The sequence below is a fragment of the Oryctolagus cuniculus genome, chromosome 5, assembly GCF_964237555.1.
Source record: "Oryctolagus cuniculus chromosome 5, mOryCun1.1, whole genome shotgun sequence".
Taxonomy (NCBI): domain Eukaryota; kingdom Metazoa; phylum Chordata; class Mammalia; order Lagomorpha; family Leporidae; genus Oryctolagus; species Oryctolagus cuniculus.
This window is the reverse complement of record NC_091436.1, coordinates 41,922,445-41,942,076: the sequence shown is the minus strand read 5'-3', so window position 1 is coordinate 41,942,076 and position 19,632 is coordinate 41,922,445. Positions and strand designations below refer to the sequence as shown.

Genomic DNA, 19,632 nt, shown 5'->3' with positions numbered 1-19,632 from the left:
TAGTTTGCAAATATTTTTTCCCATTCTGTCGGTTGTCTCTTCACTCTCCTGACTGTTTCTTTTGAAGTTCAGAAACTTCTCAATTTGATGCAATCCCAATAGTTGATTTTGGCTTTGACTGGTGTGTCTCCAGGGTCTTTTCTAGGAAGTCTTTGCCAGTACCTACATGTCACAGGGTTTCTCTAATAATTTGATGGTGTCAGGTAGATTTAAGTCTTTAATCCATGTTGAGTGAATTTTTGTGTAAGGTGAAAGGTAGGGGTCTTGCTTCATGATTCTGCATGTGGAAATCCAGTTTTCCCAGCACCATTTATTGAATAGACTGTCCTTGCTCCAGGAACTTGTTTTAGATCCTTGATCAAATAGAAGTTGGCTGTAGATGTTTGGATTGATTTCTGGTGTTTCTATTCTGTTCCATTGGTCTATCCATCTGTTTCTGTACTAGTACCATGCTGTTTTGATAACAACTGCCCTGTAGTATGTCCTGAAATCAGGTATTGTGATGCCTCTGGCTTTGTTTTTGTTGTACAGAATTGCTTTAGCTATTCGAGTCTCCTGTGTCTCCATATGAATTTCAGCACCATTTTTTTCTGGATCTGAGAAGAATTTCTTTGGTATGTTGATTGTTATCGCATTGAATCTGTAAATTGCTTTTTGGGAGAATGGACATTTTGATGATATTGATTCTTCCAATCCATGAGCATGAAAGATTTTTCCATTTTTCAGTGTCCTCTTCTATTTCTTTCTTTAAGGTTCTGTAATTTTCATCGTAGAGATACTTAACGTGCTTGGTTAAGTTTATTCCAAGGTATTTGATTGTTTTTGTAGCTACTGTGAATGGGATTTATCTTAGCAGTTCTTTCTCAGGTGTGGCATTGCCTCTGTATACTAAGGCTATTGATTTTTGAGCATTGATTTTATATCCTGCTACTTTGCCAAACTCTTGTATGAGTTCCAATAGTCTCTTAGTAGAGTTCTTTGGGTCCCCTAAATGAAGAATCATATCTTCCTCAAAGAGGGCTAGTATGAGTTCTTCCTTCCCAATTTGTATCCCTTTAATTTCTTTTTCTTGCCTAATAGCTCTGGCTGAAACTTCAAGAACTATATTGATTAGCAGTGGTGAGAGTGGGCATCCCTGTCTGGTACCAGATCTCACTGGAAATGCTTCCAACTTTTCCCCATTCAATAGGATGTTGGCCATGGGTTTTTCATAAACTGCTTTGATTGTATTGAGGAGTGTCCCTTCCATACCCAGTTTGCTTAGAGTTTTCATCATGAAAGCGTGTTGTATTTTATCGAATGCTTTCTCTGCATCTATTGAGATAATCATATGGTTTTTCTTCTGCAGTCTGTTAATATGGTGGCAATCTTGAACCATTCTGCATATCAGGGATAAATCCCACTTGGTCTGGGTGGATGATCTTTCTGATGTGTTGTTGCATTCTATTGGCGAGAATTTTATTGAGGATTTTTGCATCTATGTTCATCAGGGATATTGGTCTGTAATTCTCTTTCAATGCTGCATCTTTTTCCGGCTTAGGAATTAAGGTGATGCTGGCTTCATAGAAAGAATTTGGGAGGATTCCCTCTTCTTCGATTGTTCTGAATAGTTTGAGAAGAAATGGGATTAGTTCTTCTTTAAATGTCTGGTAGAATTCAGCAGTGAATCCATCTGGTCCTGGGCTTTTCTTTGTTGGGAGGGCCTTTATTACTGTTTCAATTTCTGTCTCAGTTATGGGTCTGTTTAGGTTTTCTATGTCTTCCTGGTTCAATTTAGGTAGGTTGCATGTGTCCAGGAATCTATCCATTTCTGATAGGTTTCCCTGTTTGCTGGCATACAAGTCCTTGTAGTAATTTCTGATGATTCTTTTTATTTCTGTGGTGTCTGTTGTTACGTATCCTTTTTCATCTCTGATTTTATTGATTTGGGTCTTGTCTCTTGTTTATTTAGTTAGTTGGGCCAATTTTGTTTATTTTTTCAAAAAACCAGCTCCTCGTTTGTCTGATTCAGCGCTTAAAAAAGAAGCAACATGGAAATAGTTTGGGACAGGATTGTAAGCCACCCAGAGAATGGGCAGAGAGGCTGAAAGTAAGTGTTCAGCCCCACTAGCAATGGGTGGCAGCTTTTTTTGTTGCTTTTTGGGTAGGGTCCTGTTGCAGAAGGGCTGGTTGGTAAAGTCCCTTTTCTACAGTGTCATGTCTCAGCAATCTGGAATGTCCAGGTGAGGGGCTTTCCCAAGCAATGGACCTTCCACTAACCTTTCGATCATCTGTGCCCAGTTTTATCGAGTGTGGGAATTTTGGGCCTCAGTGACCTAATGTTTATTTCACATCTCAGACGCTTAATAGTTTCTAATGGACATCACAAAGTAAACTGTATTAGTAATCATTCACTCAATTTTAAGCATAAAAATTAAAAGTACAAACAAGATGATTGAGATGGTCACCTAGTGTACCAGATATTAAACAGTGAGAAAATGACTTGACATCTAAGACTGAACAATGTTTGATGAAATTTCTGTCTTTGCTCTCACGTTTTGTGTCATTAGGTATCCTAGCTTTCCTGACAGCAGGATGGGCAATCAAAATGCTTCTCTGGTAGTTAAGCAGAAAGATGAGAGGATGTGTTTCATTGTCAGAAATCCTGGAACTAGGCCTGGGATCCCAGAAACCAGCCTGTGGGATGAACCTAGGAGTGACGAGGTCTAGAGCTTTCAGGTTCTCTTAGAAACGATGAGCACAGTCATTGGGAAGTAGATGAACAGTCCAAAGACAGAATATACACAGCTACTTAGTATTTGAGTACTTGACTGAGAGGAGTTAGCACCAAGAAGCTGAAGAAAAATACTAAATCTAAAGTTAAAGAAATGCAGTGGGGTTTATGGAGAAGGGAGTCAGAAACATGAAGATCTGCAAGAATTGAAAGGATAGTTCATGCTGAGCTTCTTGATTTAGGCTGTTTCCTAAGTCACATACTGAGCACCATCTACATGTACACCAAATGGTCAATTGCTTTCTCAGGCAAACCTTGTGATCTGTTTCCTACTTGAAGAGTAATAAGTACAGAACATTGATCACTTGGAATTCAGTTGCATGAAGTTCATTTATGTACAACTATCTGCATCCAGACTGGGCCCCTAATGTGGAGAATTTCCCAACTGTGATTAACTCCAAGTTTTTCTACCCTTAGACATAACCTAGAGCCAGTACATTTGACAATATTACTTGAAAGATAAACTAAATTTATATATAATGCGACTTGAGCTTTTTACCTAACTCTTCTTTTATTAGATAGTTGGTTATTCCAGACAACTTTCTTCTCTGTTACACTGCAGGTATTAATTTCTATGTGATTGCTATGAATTTCCTTGCTGCAGTTGAATCTGGGTTTTTAAGAGATATACCGTATAAGATAGAATTTTTATCTGGAGAGGAACGCAGATCTGACTTCTGTTATTCAATTGAGGAATGTCGTAGAGCCTACCCACAAGCTATGGATGTAGCCAAAAGGTTTTATCAGGTAAGGGAATACAGTGATTTTTTTTTTTTTCCTGAATGGTATCAATAAAGACATTGATAATCTCTCAATGAATGTATTACTTAAAAATTAACAAAACTTCATATTAATGTACATATAAAATTGTAAGTATATATAGTAATGATCCTTCCCTTGGAATTATTCTTTTTAATGTCCTGAAATACGCTGAGTGGATGATTAATAGAAAATTAATATAATTTCATGTATTATGACTTTTTCTGTACAATTGCTAATAATAATTACCAAATCATGCTCACATATGAAAGTAAATTAGCATAAATCTTCGTAAAGTAAATAAAAGTAGAATGTCCTATTCAATGCAGTAATCGATTCTGAAAATACATCTATTTCACAGAAACGTATTTTAGAAATCGATGGGAATTGTGATTAAATTTATTTTAATTTCATGTTGGGTTCCTCTATTTACATAAAACACATTATTTATTCTGTAGTATATGCAGTCAAAGATGACCCTTTCCAAGGTTGGAACTATTCCCATTAACAACGGAGATGATACTACAGTGATCAAATACATGTGGGATGCCCATCAAGCCGCGATTGATGTTGCAAAGCCGAAGTTCAATGACATGTAAGATGACCACTCTCTGTGATAGATTTAACTGCCATTTCTTCCTAACCATGTAAACCATAATGTATATTTTCCCCTCCAGTATTCATTTCCCATTTTTTCAAAACATCTCAGCAAATGAGTCTTTCACTTTTATTTGCAGTCCATATAAAAGCTATCTAAGTAAAGAAATAGATGAAAAGATGGCTGTATGTACACCTTTTCCAAGAGGAAGTTCATAGCATTTTCTTATAGTTAGCTCATAGTAAAGCTGTTTTTTATGACTATTCAATTTTATTGAATGCAACATGCAATAAATATCTGTCTGTCCTTGGATTCCAGATGACATATATAGTCTCCCCTCAGAATCTGTTGTGGATTGGCTCCAGGATCCCTGCAGATACAAAAATCTATTAAAATATCATATATAATACTTTGGATATTTATATTAATTAAATAAAAATGAAAAAAAAACTTAAAATAATTAAAAATGTATATAAAATGGTGTTGTACTTGCATATAACCTATCCACATATTCATGTTTACTTTAAGCCATTTCTACATCAATCACATAATACAATGTAATGCTATCTAAATATTTGCTATATTGTACTGTTGAGAATAATGAAAAACAAAGGAGTCTGCACATGTTCTTCTAGTAGAGGTACAATTTTCTTTCTCAATATTTTCCAACTGAGGTTAGTTGAATCCACAGAAACAGAACCTGCAGATATTGAGGATGACTGTACAAGTAGTTAGGTGAGTCAGGTGGCAAAATTCTGAGCCAGATTTGTTACACTCTATCACCACCAAATAGAAAAATGGTTTGAAATACTAAGTTCTCTTAGTTTATGTTTAGCAGGTTACTATTTTTTTAATTATTTTTTTTTTTATTTTTTGACAGGCAAAGTGGACAGTGAGAGAGAGAGACAGAGAGAAAGGTCTTCCTTTACCGTTGGTTCACCCTCCAATGGCCGCCGTGGCAAGCGTGCTGCGACCGGCGCACCGCACTGATCCGATGGCAGGAGCCAGGTGCTTTTCCTGGTCTCCCATGGGGTGCAGGGCCTAAGCACCTGGGCCATCCTCCACTGCACTCCCTGGCCACAGCAGAGAGCTGGCCTGGAAGAGGGGCAACCGGGACAGAATCCGGCGCCCTGACTGGGACTAGAACCCGGTGTGCCGGCGCCGCAAGGCAGAGGACCAGCCTAGTGAGCTGCGGCGCCGACCTAGCAGGTTACTATTTAATGAGGTTTTAATGCAATAAAAAAACAGAAAAAGAAAATTTAAGATGTATTTATTATGTATTTTTTTAAACTTTTATTTAATGAATATAAATTTCCAAAGTACAGCTTATGGATTATAATGGCTTCCCCACCATAACGTCCCTCCCACCCACAACCTTCCCCTTTCCCATTCCCTCTCCCCTTCCATTCACATCACAATTCATTTTCGATACTCTTTATATACAGAAGATCAGTTTAGCATACATTAAGTAAAGATTTCAACAGTTTGCTCCCACACAGAAACATAAAGTGAACAATACTGTTTGAGTACTAGTTATAGCATTAAATCTCAATGTACAGCACACTAAGGACAAAGATCCTACATGAGGAGTAAGTGCACAGTGACTCCTGTTGTTGACTTAACATATTGACACTCTTGTTTATGGCATCAGTAATCAGCTTAGGCTCTTGTCATGAGCTGCCAAGGCTATGGAAGCCCCCTGAGTTCACTGACTCTGATCATTTTTAGACAAGGTCGTAGTCAGAGTGGAAGTTCTCTCCTCCCTTCAAAGAAAGGTACCTCCTTCTTTGATGACCCATTCTTTCCACTGGGATCTCACTCGTGGAGATCTTTCATTTAGTTTTTTTTTTTTTTTTTTTTTTTTTTTTCCCCCAGAGTGTCTTGGCTTTCCATGCCTGAAATACTCTCACGGGCATTTCAGCCAGATCCGCATGCCTTAAGGGCTGATTCTGAGGCCAGAGTGCTGTTTAGGACATCTGCCATTCTATGAGTCTGCTGAGTATCTCACTTCCCATGTTGGATCACTCTCCCCTTTATTTACTCCATCAGTTAGTGTTAGCAGGTACTAGACTTGTCTATGTGCTCCCTTTGACTCCCAGTCCCTTCACCATGACCAACTGTGAACTGAAACTGATCACTGGGACTAGTGAGATGGCATTGGTACATGCCACCTTGATGGGATTGAATTGGAATCCCCTGGTATGTTTCTAACTCTACCGTTTGAGGTAAGTCAGCTTGAGCATGTCTAGAATAGCACATCTCTTCCCTCTCTAATTCCCACTCTTATATTTAACAGTGATGACTTTTCAGTTAAGTTTCATTTAATGAATATAAATTTTCAAAGTACAGCTTATGGATTACAATGGCTTCCCCCTCCCCAACTCTTCCCTCCCACCCACAACCCTCCCCTTTCCCACTCCCTCTCCCCTTCCATTCACATCAAGATTCATTTTCAATTCTCTTTATATACAGAAGATCAGTTTAGCATATATTCAGCAAAGATTTCAACAGTTTGCACCCACAAGGAAACATAAAGTGAAAAATACTGTTTGAGTACTAGTTATAGCATTAAATCACAATGTATAGCACTCTAAGGATAGAGATCCTACATGAGCAGTAAGTGCACAGTGACTCCTGTTGTTGACTTAACAAATTGACACTCTTGTTTATGGACTTAGTAATCTCCATAGGCTCTTGTCATGAGTTGCCAAGGCTATGGAAGCCCCCTGAGTTCTCCGACTCTGATCATATTTAGACAAGGTCATGGTCAAAGTGGAAGTTCTCTCCTCCCTTCAGAGAAAGGTACCTCCTTTGATGACCTGTTCTTTCCATTGGGATCTCACTTGCGGAGAACTTTCATTTAGGTCATTTTTTTTTTTTTTTTGCCAGAGTGTTTTGGCTTTCCATGCCTGTATACTCTCATGGGCTTTTCAGCCAGATTCACATCCCTTAAGGGCTGATTCTGAGGCCATAGTGCTGTTTAGGACATCTGCCATTCTATGGGTCTGCTGAGTATCTCGCTTCCCATGTTGGATCATTCTCTCCCTGTTTTATTCTATCAGTTAATTTTTGCAGACACTAGTCTTGTTTATGTGATCCCTTTGGTTCTTAGTCCTATCATTATTATCAACTGTGAACAGAATTGGTCACTTGGACTGGTGAGATGGCATTGGTACATACCACCTTGATGGGATTTAATTGGAATCCCCTGATATGTTTCTAACTATACCGTTTGGGGCAAGTCGGCTTGAGCATGTTCCAAATTTTATATCTCTTCCCACTCTTATTCCCATTCTGATATTTAACAGGATTCACTTTTCAGTTAAATTTCAACACTTAAGAATTACTGTGTATTAATTTCAGAATTCAACCAATAGTATTAAAAACAAACAAACAAAATACTAAGAGGGATAACGTATTAAGTTGTTCATCAACAGTCAGGGCAAGGACTGATCAAGTCATCGTTTCTCATAGTGTCCATTTCAAATTAACAGGTTTCCTTTTTGGTGCTCAGTTAGTTGTCACAGATCAGGGAGAACATATGGTATTTGTACCTTTGGGACTGGCTTATTTCACTCAGCATGATGTTTTCCAGATTCCTTATTTTGTTGCTAATGACCAGATTTCATTGTTGTTGTTTTTTTTTTACTGCTGTATAGTATTCTGTAGAATACATATCCCATAATTTCTTTATCCAGTCTACAGTTGATGGGCATTTAGGTTGATTCCAGGTCTTAGCTATTGTGAATTGAGCTGCAATTAACATTAAGGTGCAGACCGCCTTTTTGTTGCCAATTTAATTTTCTTTGGGTAAATTCCAAGGAGTGGGATGGCTGGGTTGTATGGTAGGGTTATATTCAGGTTTCTGAGGAATCTCCAGACTGGCTTCCATAGTGGCTTAACCAGTTTGCATTCCCACCAACAGTGGGTTAATGTCCCTTTTTCCCCACACCTGCCAGCATCTGTTGTTTGTACATTTCTGAATGTGAGCCATTTCACCAGGGTGAGGTGAAACCTCATTGTGGTTTTGATTTGCATTTCCCTGATTGCTAGTGATCTTGAACCTTTTTTCTTTTGTCTGTTGGCCATTTGGATTTCCTCTTTTGTAAAATGTCTGTTGAGGTCCTTGGCCCATCTCTTAAGTGGGTTGTTGGTTTTGTTTTTGTGGAGTTTCTTGATTTCTTTGTAGATTCTGGTTATTAATCTTTCATCTGTAGTTTAGTTTGCAAATATTTTTTCTCATTCTTTTGGTTGCCTCTTCACTCTCCTGACTGTTTCTTTTGAAGTTCAGAAACTTCTCAATTTGATGCAATCCCAGTAGTTAATTTTGGCTTTTCTGCCTGCACCTCCAGGGTCTTTTCTAAGAAGACTTTGCCAGTACCTATATCTTGCAGGGTTTCTTCAATGCTCTCTAATAATTAGATGGTGTCAGGTCATAGATTTAAGTTTTAATCCATGTTGAGTGGATTTTTGTGTAAGGTGAAAGGTAGGGGTCTTGCTTCATGATTCTGCATGTGGAAATCCAGTTTTCCCAGCACCATTTATTGAATAGACTGTCCTTGCTCCAGGAACTTGTTTTAGATCCTTGATCAAATAGAAGTTGGCTGTAGATGTTTGGATTGATTTCTGGTGTTTCTATTCTGTTCCATTGGTCTATCCATCTGTTTCTGTACCAGTACCATGTTGTTTTGATAACAACTGCCCTGTAGTATGTCCTGAAATCAGGTATTGTGATGCCTCTGGCTTTGTTTTTGTTGTACAGAATTGCTTTAGCTATTCGAGGTCTCCTGGGTCTCCATATGAATTTCAGCACCATTTTTTTCTGGATCTGAGAATTTCTTTGGTATGTTGATTGTTATCGCATTGAATCTGTAAATTGCTTTTTGGGAGAATGGACATTTGGATGATATTGATTCCTGGAATCCATGAGCAAGGAACATTTTTCCATTTTTTTGGTATCCTCTTCTATTTCTTTCTTTAAGGTTTTGTAATTTTCATCGTAGAGATCTTTAACGTCCTTGGTTAAGTTTATCCAAGGTATTTGATTGTTTTTGTGACTATTGTGAATGGATTGATCTTAGCAGTTCTTTCTCAGCCATGGCATTGCCTGTGTATACAAAGGCTATTGATTTTTGTGAATTGATTTTATATCCTGCTACTTTGCCAAACTCTTGTATGAGTTCCAATAGTCTCTTAGTAGAGTTCTTTGGGTCCCCTAAATAAAGAATCATATCATCTGCAAGGAGGGATAGTTTGATTTCTCCCCTCCCAAACTGGTGCCAGACAGGGATTCCCACTCTCACCACTGCTATTCAACATAGTTCTGGAAGTGTTAGCTAGAGCCATCAGGCAAGAAAAAGAAATTAAAGGGATACAAATTGTGAAGGAAGAAGTCAAACTATGTTTACAAATTTCACATTTGTTTAGTTAATACCAGTTGAAAAAAATGTTGAGTTTTGAGTTGGGATTGCATTAATCTATAGGTCAATTTGAGAATAATTTAAACTTTCACAATACTTTTTTGAACCTATTTGTTATGCTGAACTGTATCAAGTAGTATATATATACCTTTTCTTTATTTCTAGAAGTAACCATTTCATAGGATTAAGCCTCACATTTGTATATTTATTTTTGATGATGTTTTAGAATAACTATTGGTTTATTTAATGTATTTTTTGAATTATTATTATAAATTTGATGAATTTATGTTGCTAATAACTATGATTTTTATCCAATTTCTCATTTATTTTTATTGATGGCATATCAAAATACAAGTGACTATTTTAATGACATTGTTTCTAAAGATCCTATTATTGTCATATCAATTCTAATAGATTTTATACTGTTTTTTACATCTATATAAAAGTAATTTACTGTGCAGACACTAAGAGTTTATTCAGTTCACATTCTGATATTTATTAGTTTTCTTGTCTTATTATATTGCTGTGTAATATTGAATAAATGTGCTAAAATTAGATTTAGGATTTTGTTAAATAACTTTTAAAAAAACATCTACTTTTCTACTCTAAGTTTGTTAGAAGTTTTCATGAATAAATACTGAATATAACTAGACAACAGTCTGTCTATTTAGAAAGCCACCTGATTTTTCTTCATTGTTCTGTCACAGTTAAGTATACACAATTTAATTTCAAATGGAGTGCGACACTCCCAGCTATGAAATAAACAAAATTGGCCATAAAAATTATTTTTCTTCATTATTACCTTTAGTAAGCTAGCAGAAGTTGTAATTTGCATCTACACTTTTGAGCCAGATTGGCCTTAGATTTTCTTTTCTTGAAATGTTGGCTCAGTGCATGAGTTGAAAAGTTCCTCAATAATGATGAGACAGGACATGGGAGTCTTCCGCAGGAGAGCACCATCAGTAGACCCAGCGAGCACTTTTTATTTTTGGGTACAAACAAATATACACACAGGCAAGCACGTAAGCACAATAATGATTAATGAAAGTTCATTAGAAAACTGGGCTTTATGTTCCGTGACAAGGGACGTCCAGGTGATCCTTATCTGGCAGTACATCTGGACCTATGGCACATGTATCTAGAGTTTTGATCATAGTGTCAAGCTGCAGAAATCAGCATTCCTTTCCAAGTACAGAAAACCCACCTGCTGCCTTCTGCTGCCCCATTCCATTGGTAGGTGTGCCCTCACCTAGCCTGCTTAGCAGAGACAGGACTGTCGCCATGCCCTGTACCAAGGAAGTGTGCTTCCCTGAGCACAGCGTGGCAGGATCCTCTGCATTCCTCTCTGTGAGGTTCTGTGTCACACTGATGTAACTTCTTACTTACATGTTGTTAGATTTCACTAATGTAGTTACATTTTCCCCAAGAACTAATTTTCAAATTCCAAAATTCTGTTTTAAGCTAATTTTGTATTTTGTTGGTTTCAGGGCTTCTCTATTTTCTTATTCTCTTTGGTAATATATTTTCATTTACTTTTATTTTTGCTCTTATCAAGAAATGAAATTTTATATAATTCATACCTCCTCAAGAATGTAGATTTGCTTCAGATGTGGCTTTACATAAATTCCTTAAATTTTACTACATCACATTAACCAGCAGAAGTAATAAATATAATTTTCTAATTTTCATTGAGGATTTTTGTTTGACTCATTGTTACTGTATTACCTAATTTACAAATATATGCTGTTTTCCATTGAATTTTTCTTGTGCATTTGTTGTGAGGAGGAAAAAATCAGTATGATTTCAATGCTTCAGAGTCTGAGGAGGCTCAGGTTCTGACCCAAGGAGCTCAGATGCAGTAGGTGTCTGACCAGTGGCTTCTAGTGCAGCTTTGTTCTTTGTTCAGCCTGATGATCCTTGAGCTCTTTTGTTTTTCAATACTGTTTTAGTACCCACTCTAATTGCACATTAGCGGCATATTTAAGTTTTGCATAGGGACTTCTTCATGGAAAGGTCAAGGAGTTCTGAATATTTCAAATCCCTTTTTCCCTGCCACAATGAGTAGTTGAAATTATGTGCTATCAAAAATATTATAGATGATTATTTTGTAAAGAAAAAGTATTTGTTAAGATTTGCCTAAGCATTTATTTTTCCCATTCCCTTCTTTTCAGCCTGTCTCTCTAAACTACCCTCTGGCATATTTTTCCTTTCCTTGAAGAAATCTTTTAAAAATCACTTTCTTCCTGATCTGTAGTGAAAAGTTGTCTCAACTTTTGTTTATCTGAAATACGATAATTTTGCCTTTATATTTTTAAGAATATTCTTATATATTTATTTGGTTATTTTTGGCCTTATATATTCATTTATATATGTGCATATATATGCATATACATTGTTATATTTTCTTCTAGAAATTTTTAGCTTTTATTATTTTATGACTTCTAATTTCAATGTCTAGAATAAAGAACTTAATTCTATTGCTGATGCATGTTGGGTAATGTTTTCACTTAATTACAAATTATTTCTTGGGGCTGGCACTGTGGCACAGTGAATTAAGCTGCTGCCTATGATGCTGGCATCCTTTATGAGTGCTGATTCGATTCCTGTCTACTCTGCTTCCAATTCAGCTCCTTAGCAATGTGCCTAGAAAAGCAGCAGAATGGCCCAAGTTCTTGGGTCACCAATGTGAGAGATCCAGATGGAGTTAGAGGCTCCTAGCTAATGCCAGGTCCAATCTGAGACATTGCGGTCTTTGGGTTGTGAACCAGTGGATAGAAGATCTCTCTCTGCTCTCTCTCTTTGTCTCTGTGTCCTTCTATTTCTGTAAATATGCTTTCAAATGAATGAATAGATCTTTTAAAACATGATTTCTTTGTCCTTTCTCTTCTGTAGCTTTAATTTTTTAATGCTTTATTTTGATGTTCCTAAATTTATTTCTTCTATTGAACCTTCTTTACATTTTTAGTCCTAGAATATAGTGTCTTTCATCAGATTTAGAAAACTGTCATCACTTCCTTTTCAAATATTATTCTGCCTCTTTGTACAAGTTCTCCCCCTTTAGAAACTTCCCTGAATATATATTAAAATTTTCTGTTATGTACCATTGATCAATTCCACAATTTTCTATACTTTCTATTATTTTCACTTTTGTTCTTTGAGGATTTTGTTTTAATCTTTCAATTCACAATCTGGCTTTTGTTTCCATTTTCTGCTATTTCTTTATTTTTTTTTCACAATTTTTAAAATTTATTTGAAAGACAGATTTGCAGAGAGAGGTAGATCCAGAAGGAGAGTCTTCCATCTGCTGGTTCACTCCTCAAATGACCACAATGGCCAGAGTTGAGCTGATCTGAAACCAGGTGACAGGAGCTTTTTATGGATCTCCCTCACTGATACCAGGGACCCAAAAGCTTGGACCACCCTCTGCTGCTTTCCCAGGCCATAGCAGAGAGCTGAATCAAAAGTGGAGCAGCTGGGACTTGAACTGACGCCCATAGGGGATGCTGGCACTGCAGGCTGGGGCTTTAACCACTGCACCATGGGCAACCTCTACTTTTCTACAATAATGCTAAAGCCATCTATTGGGATCTTAATTTATTATTGTGTTTTCATTACTGCAACTCCCATTTGATTAGCTTTTATATTTTTAAACTGTCTTCTGAAATGTGTCAATCGGCCGTTTGTTATCGTAACTGTTTTTGAAGCCCATACTTCATAACTCCAAAATATGTGTCTCTTAGAGAACCTATCATGTGTACATGTCTGGATGTGTGCATGTAGTTCCTTTAGTTGTCAGGCAATTGTTATTGTTTTATTATTTTGGCTGTGCTGGACACTGCAAATGAAATTTAACAAGAAAATTTGTGTCCATAGATATACTGTCTTACTACAGGGAGAATTAATATTTACTCCAGGCAGTCAGGTTGGAAACATATCACCTTAGTTCAAAATGGGGATTATAGTTATTCAAAAGTGGGCTGAAGACTTTGTGAGTTGGCTTATTTCTTATTCATTCTAAAGCCTATGCTCCCATCTTGTTCATTCTAAAACCCATACTCCTAAGTGAAACATGGAGTTGTGGATCATCATGGCCTCTTCAATTTGGTTAGTCATCAACTAACTTTTTTCTTCTCTGATTCCACAGTTCTACCAAAGACTCTTCCTATTTTCTCAACACTTGAACTAGATTTTTCAATATCCTCTATTTCTTTGAGTGGAAAAACATTCACATATTTCATACTTAGTCTATGATCACCCTTCTTTCCTGGGTTTTTATTTCATGAATCTCAAAACTCATTTTATCTGATGCTATCAAACATGTTTTTAATGCTTTATTCTTTTATAGTAATTCTCAGCAAAAAAGAATCACTTTCCATTTGCTACCTTGAAACTTCCATTTGCATGGAATCAAAAGAATTTGAACTCTTTGTTTGTTTGGTCTAGGACTCTGTTGTGAATGTTCTTCAGGACAATGCTTTGGTTACCATGCCAAATACTTCATTTATTATTCCTCGTGTGTTTAGATAATTCTATGCATACTCATGAGATAAATATTAAAAATAAGTTAAATATTTTTTGCAGAATTCTCAGAAATTACTATCAGATGATCTCTTACTCATTATTTTGTTTCATTTTACACAGTCCCAAAATACCTTTGTAGAAAATGACTGATGCTAAGAGAAGTGAGCAGGATAGAAATTAGAGATATACAATGAAAAATACAGAGGAGTAAATCTTACGGAAGTGATAAAAGGATTGCTATGCGCTATAATTGTTTTAACTTATAAATGCTCTTATGGGGGATTGATTCCATTATACTAAAATTGCAGATCCTGGTGAGTATTCACTAACTTACACAGTAACTCTATGTAAAATGCATGTATGAAAATACATATCTGGTCTTTAGTTTGTATCTGAAATGAACTATTTTGTTCATTTTATTAATTATGCTCTTTTAGATCAGAATATTCTTCTGCAACTGAAAGAGACTTCACCATGGATTTTCTAACTGTCGCTGAATTTTGTGAGGCAGCAGAATATCGCCCATACTTTGGAAGTACAGTGGAAATACTACTAGGGTTCCCACATAGGCCACTCACAGACCAAGATGCAAACATTCTCGCCCCTGACTTCAATTTATACGAAAAAGCACATTTGACTTCAATAAGAACACTTTCAAGAGTAAATAAAATGACAGGTATGATTATGAATTATAATGTGAATAAAACTTAAATGAATTAGTCAGATATGATCTGAATACATTTAATAGTTCATTCAGCAAGAATTATTAAGTATCTACTGTATTTTATGTTAGTGGAAAGAAATTGTGATAAAGATGTTTAACATTCTAAGAACTCATAGCTTAATACATAAAATTCATATACAAGTTATCACAACACATTTTCATTGATAACTATATTCAAAATGTAAGTTTATTGTAAAGCATATGAAAAAAGCATATGTTCTACATATAAATGATAGAGTTTGTGTTTTGATATCCTGTTCCTCTAGTCCACCTCAGTTTTTCTTTTTTTCCTTTTTTAAATTTGAGAGACAGAATGACCGCAGGAGACATAGAGAGAGCACCCTCCCATTTTCTGGGTCACTCCCCAAAAGCCTTCAATAGCTTGGGATGGTCTGGACAAAACCAGATATTGAGAATGCAATTCAGGTCTCTCTCATGGGTGGCAGGATCCCACTTACTTCAGCCTTTACAGCTGCCTCCCAAGGTCTGAATTAGCAGGAAGCCAGAGTCAGGAGGGAGAGCCAGGAATTGAACCCAGGAACTCTAGTGTGGGATGGCAGGTATCTTAACTGCTAAGCTTCACACCCATTCCCTGGCTCCTTATTTTTTCAGGACTGTATTTGTCCTGAATCTCCTACTCTTTTCTTTCTTTCCAAGTGAAACTCCAAAATGTATTAATTGAATTAAGCACCAGTATGTTGTCTCCAGGCAAGACATCACTTGTGAACACTAATACTACAAAAATTTTGCTTTCACATTATACAGATATTTCACATTTTCCATATCAAGCTGTTACGTTCAACCATAAATTGTTCTCCTAAGTAATGATGTCCTATCCATTTCCCCACTTCTAAGAGTTGTTTCTATTTCCTCCTCTCCAATATCTGGATTTTCCAAGGCAAATCCTTATAATTTCTCCCCTGGATTTCATCACTATCCCCTTCTATTCCCTGATAAGATTCTGTCAAACCATCATCAATATTTCCTAGTTCCTGTGGTAATAGCCTTTGTAAAATAAATATCTTTTTATGTGTCTCTTCTTAAAGTTTTCTGAAATTTATCCTAATAGCAGTCTGGCTTTCAGATTAAGATTCCATCTCGTTCGTCTGTGAAAACGGGGTCCTTCATTACCTCCTGTCTCCCCATACTCTGTGTTCGAAGGACTGCTGATCCCTAACTGTCATGCCACTTGGAATCCACCTCCCCTCATTATTTGCATGACAAATTCCTGTTCCTCTTTCAATTTTCTGTTGGCTTAGTTTTTCTGACTCCTATCCTGATCATTCAGTTGTCAAACCTACATCAGTATAAAGAACTGCCTTACACTTCTTTTACTAATGGGGGATCTCTTCCATTATCATTTTCATACTGTAATCATATTACTATAATGATTTCCTTCTCAGTTTCCCCTTACAGACTGGAAAGTATATGACTTCTTCTTGTTTCTCTAGTGCCTAGGCTAAACACTGAGTGACTATCCTGGGTCCAGTGCAAAACATTGAAATATGATTGCAACACAGTAGGAGATATATGAGGTTGATTTTTCCATTTAGTACATGAATCTAAATCAGAGGAGGGGAAATAATTTTCCCAAGGAAGATGAGAAAAGATATGTAGCTGATAGAGTTCCTATGAACTTATTTTGTATTGTATTGTGTATTAAGTTATCTTGTATTTGTTATTTTTTTTTTTTTTGACAGGCAGAGTGGACAGTGAGAGATAGAAAGAGAAAGGCCTTCCTTTTGCCGTTGGTTCACCCTCCAATGGCCCCCACAGCTGGCGCACTATGGCTGGCGCACCGCACCGATCCGAAGGCGGGAGCCAGGCGCTTATCCTAGTCTCCCATGGGGTGCAGAGCCCAAGGACCTGGGCCATCCTCCACTGCACTCCTGGGCCACAGCAGAGAGCTGGCCTGGAAGAGGGGCAACGGGGACAGAATCCAGCGCCCCGACCGGGACTAGAACCTGGTGTGCCAGCGCCGCTAGGCGGAGGATTAGCCTATTGAGCCATGGCACACGCCTTGTATTTGGTCTTACCTAAGGAATGCTAAGAGCTTTTTAGTGGGCAATTGATGCGATTTTTCAGGTTAAATAGCTAGAAATATTAGGAATATTGGAGAGCAAATTGTAACACTGTGCATCTAGAATTATTACTAGCACTTAAAAATGCAGTAATACACCAGTATCAGTGGGAGTTTATGTGACAGGACAGATGTGATCGGGCACAAGCTCATCAGATCCATAGGAGGTGATGACTGCATTTGAGGAGAAGGAGGGACAATGACTCAGTCAGTTTTTGTTTTGCTGAAAGAGTGTAAGATGGTGTCATCCACTGAGATAGAGAATAAATTAAGTAATATAGTTGAAATGGAAGTAGAAAGATCAGCTACAGAGAGAGCCAGTTATATAGTATTTGTTGAGCTTCATTTAATTGACGGATATTAGGGTTAATGTCTTGACATATTTAATGTCTATAGACATTAATAACAACAGCACAAAATAGGTGACACTACCCTCATTTTTTAGTGAAAAGACCCATTGTAGTTAAGTTAACTGTCCAAAGTCAAAATCTGAAGTGTTTAAATCTGAAGTAGTGTTAAACCAGTAACTTTAGTGTGTGGGTAATTGTTTTCAGTATGCAGTAGTTACTTCCTTGAAAATATTAAACTGCCAATGGCTTAATAAATAATATTCATTAACGCTCAGCATTTTAGAATTAGAACTGTGTACATACGTTAGTTTCAATCTACTTTTCTGTGAAATAACTCGGAGTCTTGGGGCATTAATTTACCAAATATTACTCAGTTTCAGTGAGAGTTGGAGAAAAACCATGTCTCTTTTTCCCCAGGAAGATATTCTCTCCAATAAATGAAACCTTTTAAGCAGGAATAGGAAATGGCTTACCATGGATCTTAAAATATTTTATTCTATTTGAAATAAAATAATCATTTAAAAAATTTATCCTTTATTTATCCCATATAATTTTGTGACTAAAGTATCGTTCATTATTCAATCATTTCTGAATAGGTGTGATTCTAGATTAAGGTAAGGGGTTCTTAAATTTTGCTGTCATGCTACCCAATACTACACATTTTCTTACATAATTTGCTAAATCTAATGGTCAAGTGGAGGTACTAATATAATACATTGTATAATTTAAAATTTTAATTAATTTTGTGTACTAGATTTTTAAATTATATTCATATTTTCATAACTAACTGAAAACATAAATACTTTTATTTTCCCAGGTGGCTTGTTATTAACATTGTGGAAGAAGCTCATGAGTTTATCAAAGGTGAATAAGGCCTTTGGACGGTTCCTGATTAAAAGGCTACTCTTAATACCCAATTTTTAGTACCCTAATTTTTTGTTGTCACAAATATGTTGGTCAATTTAAAAGCATAATAAAAAAATCAATGTCATAATTACTATTTTATGAAACTTTCTCTGTTCCTTTTATCCCCTTTGCTTCTTTGAATTTATGAATTTATCAGGCAATAATTTTCCTTTCCACTCTGTGTTCTGGTAAAAACTTAATTAGTCCCATAGAATGACCAAGTTATATATGAATATAGAAATCCTTATGTTTAAACCTATTTAAGGTTTTGATTTTTTTGCTCAGTCCTCATTCATTGACTATCTAGTGAAGGGGGCCAAGTTTTTCTTGATAGATTATTCTTACAAAATACAGCTTTAATACAAGATCATATATGCTAAGTATTTATATCCCAGGATTGATCTCAAGGTACTTTGTAGTATGAGTACAATTGTCCTCCCATAATATGAAAGAAGCTTAGTATTTGACTGCTGCTGCAGGGATAATTTTAGCCATCCCCTAGAAAATGTATGAGCTACTCCACTGCAAATAATCCAAAGCTACAATTTCTTTTGTTTCTTTTCTCTTTTTTCTATATTGAAGCCCCGTATATATATTTTTTTTCATATATATAAGTATATATAAAATCATTTATTGAAGATAAGAGTTGGAAATTATCTAAAAATTACCATCTTCAGATCTTTGCTGATGTCATTAATAAAAAATTATTGGGAAAAATATATTCTGATGGCTGCAGGCACCAGCTATACATTTTCCCTAAAATGTATGCCTCTATTTTCCCTCAAATCCCAATATTTTCCAGCTACCTCCTTAGCAAAATAATCTCTTATGTACTGAAATGACACTTTTTATGTTGTCAGTGTTATTAAGAGAAGGCTTGGGGCTGATGCTGTGGCTCAGTGGGTTAACGCCCTGGTCTGAAGCCCTGGCATCCCATATAGGTGCCGGATCAAGACCTGGCTGCTCCACTTCCAATCCATCTTTCTGCTATGGCCTGGGAAAGCAGTAGAAGATGTCCCAAGTCCTTGGGTCCTTAAACCCACGTGGGAGACCTGGAAGAAGCTCCTGGCTCCTTTCTTCGGATCAGCACTGCTCTGGCCATTGTGGCCAATTGGAAAGTGATCCATCGGATGGAAGACCTCTCTCTCTCTTTCTCTCTCTCTCCCCTTCCCTTTCCCTCTCCCTCTCCTTCTCCCTCTGTCTATTTCTGTAGCTCTTCCTTTCAAATAAATAAATAAATCTTTTAAAAAAGAATTCATTTACTGGAGCCATTATAGACACCTAAAGATAAGGGCAAGTAAACTTAAGGCAGAAGCTTAGAAAATATTTGTTAATCTAAAACAATATATTTTATAATTAGTTAGAATGTGTATTCTGTTAACAACTGATAAAATAGATGCTTTCAAGTATATATCTTTCTGTTCAAAATAGTCATATGCAAATTTAAACTTGATCACTGTTGTGATTTTGTATGTGAGTTCGGAATAATTGTAAGATAAAT

General features: G+C 36.5%; 1 protein-coding gene across 1 annotated transcript in view; it reads left to right on the top strand.

The window, feature by feature from the left end:
* Nucleotides 1–19,632, top strand: part of LOC138849857 (protein LEG1 homolog) — a 39,230-nt gene that overhangs the window by 4,561 nt on the left and 15,037 nt on the right. The window contains exons 3-5 of the mRNA XM_070074911.1: nucleotides 3,336–3,520; nucleotides 3,991–4,127; nucleotides 14,509–14,747. Coding sequence (XP_069931012.1) covers nucleotides 3,336–3,520; nucleotides 3,991–4,127; nucleotides 14,509–14,747 — 561 coding nt within the window. The remainder of the gene's footprint in view (nucleotides 1–3,335; nucleotides 3,521–3,990; nucleotides 4,128–14,508; nucleotides 14,748–19,632) is intronic.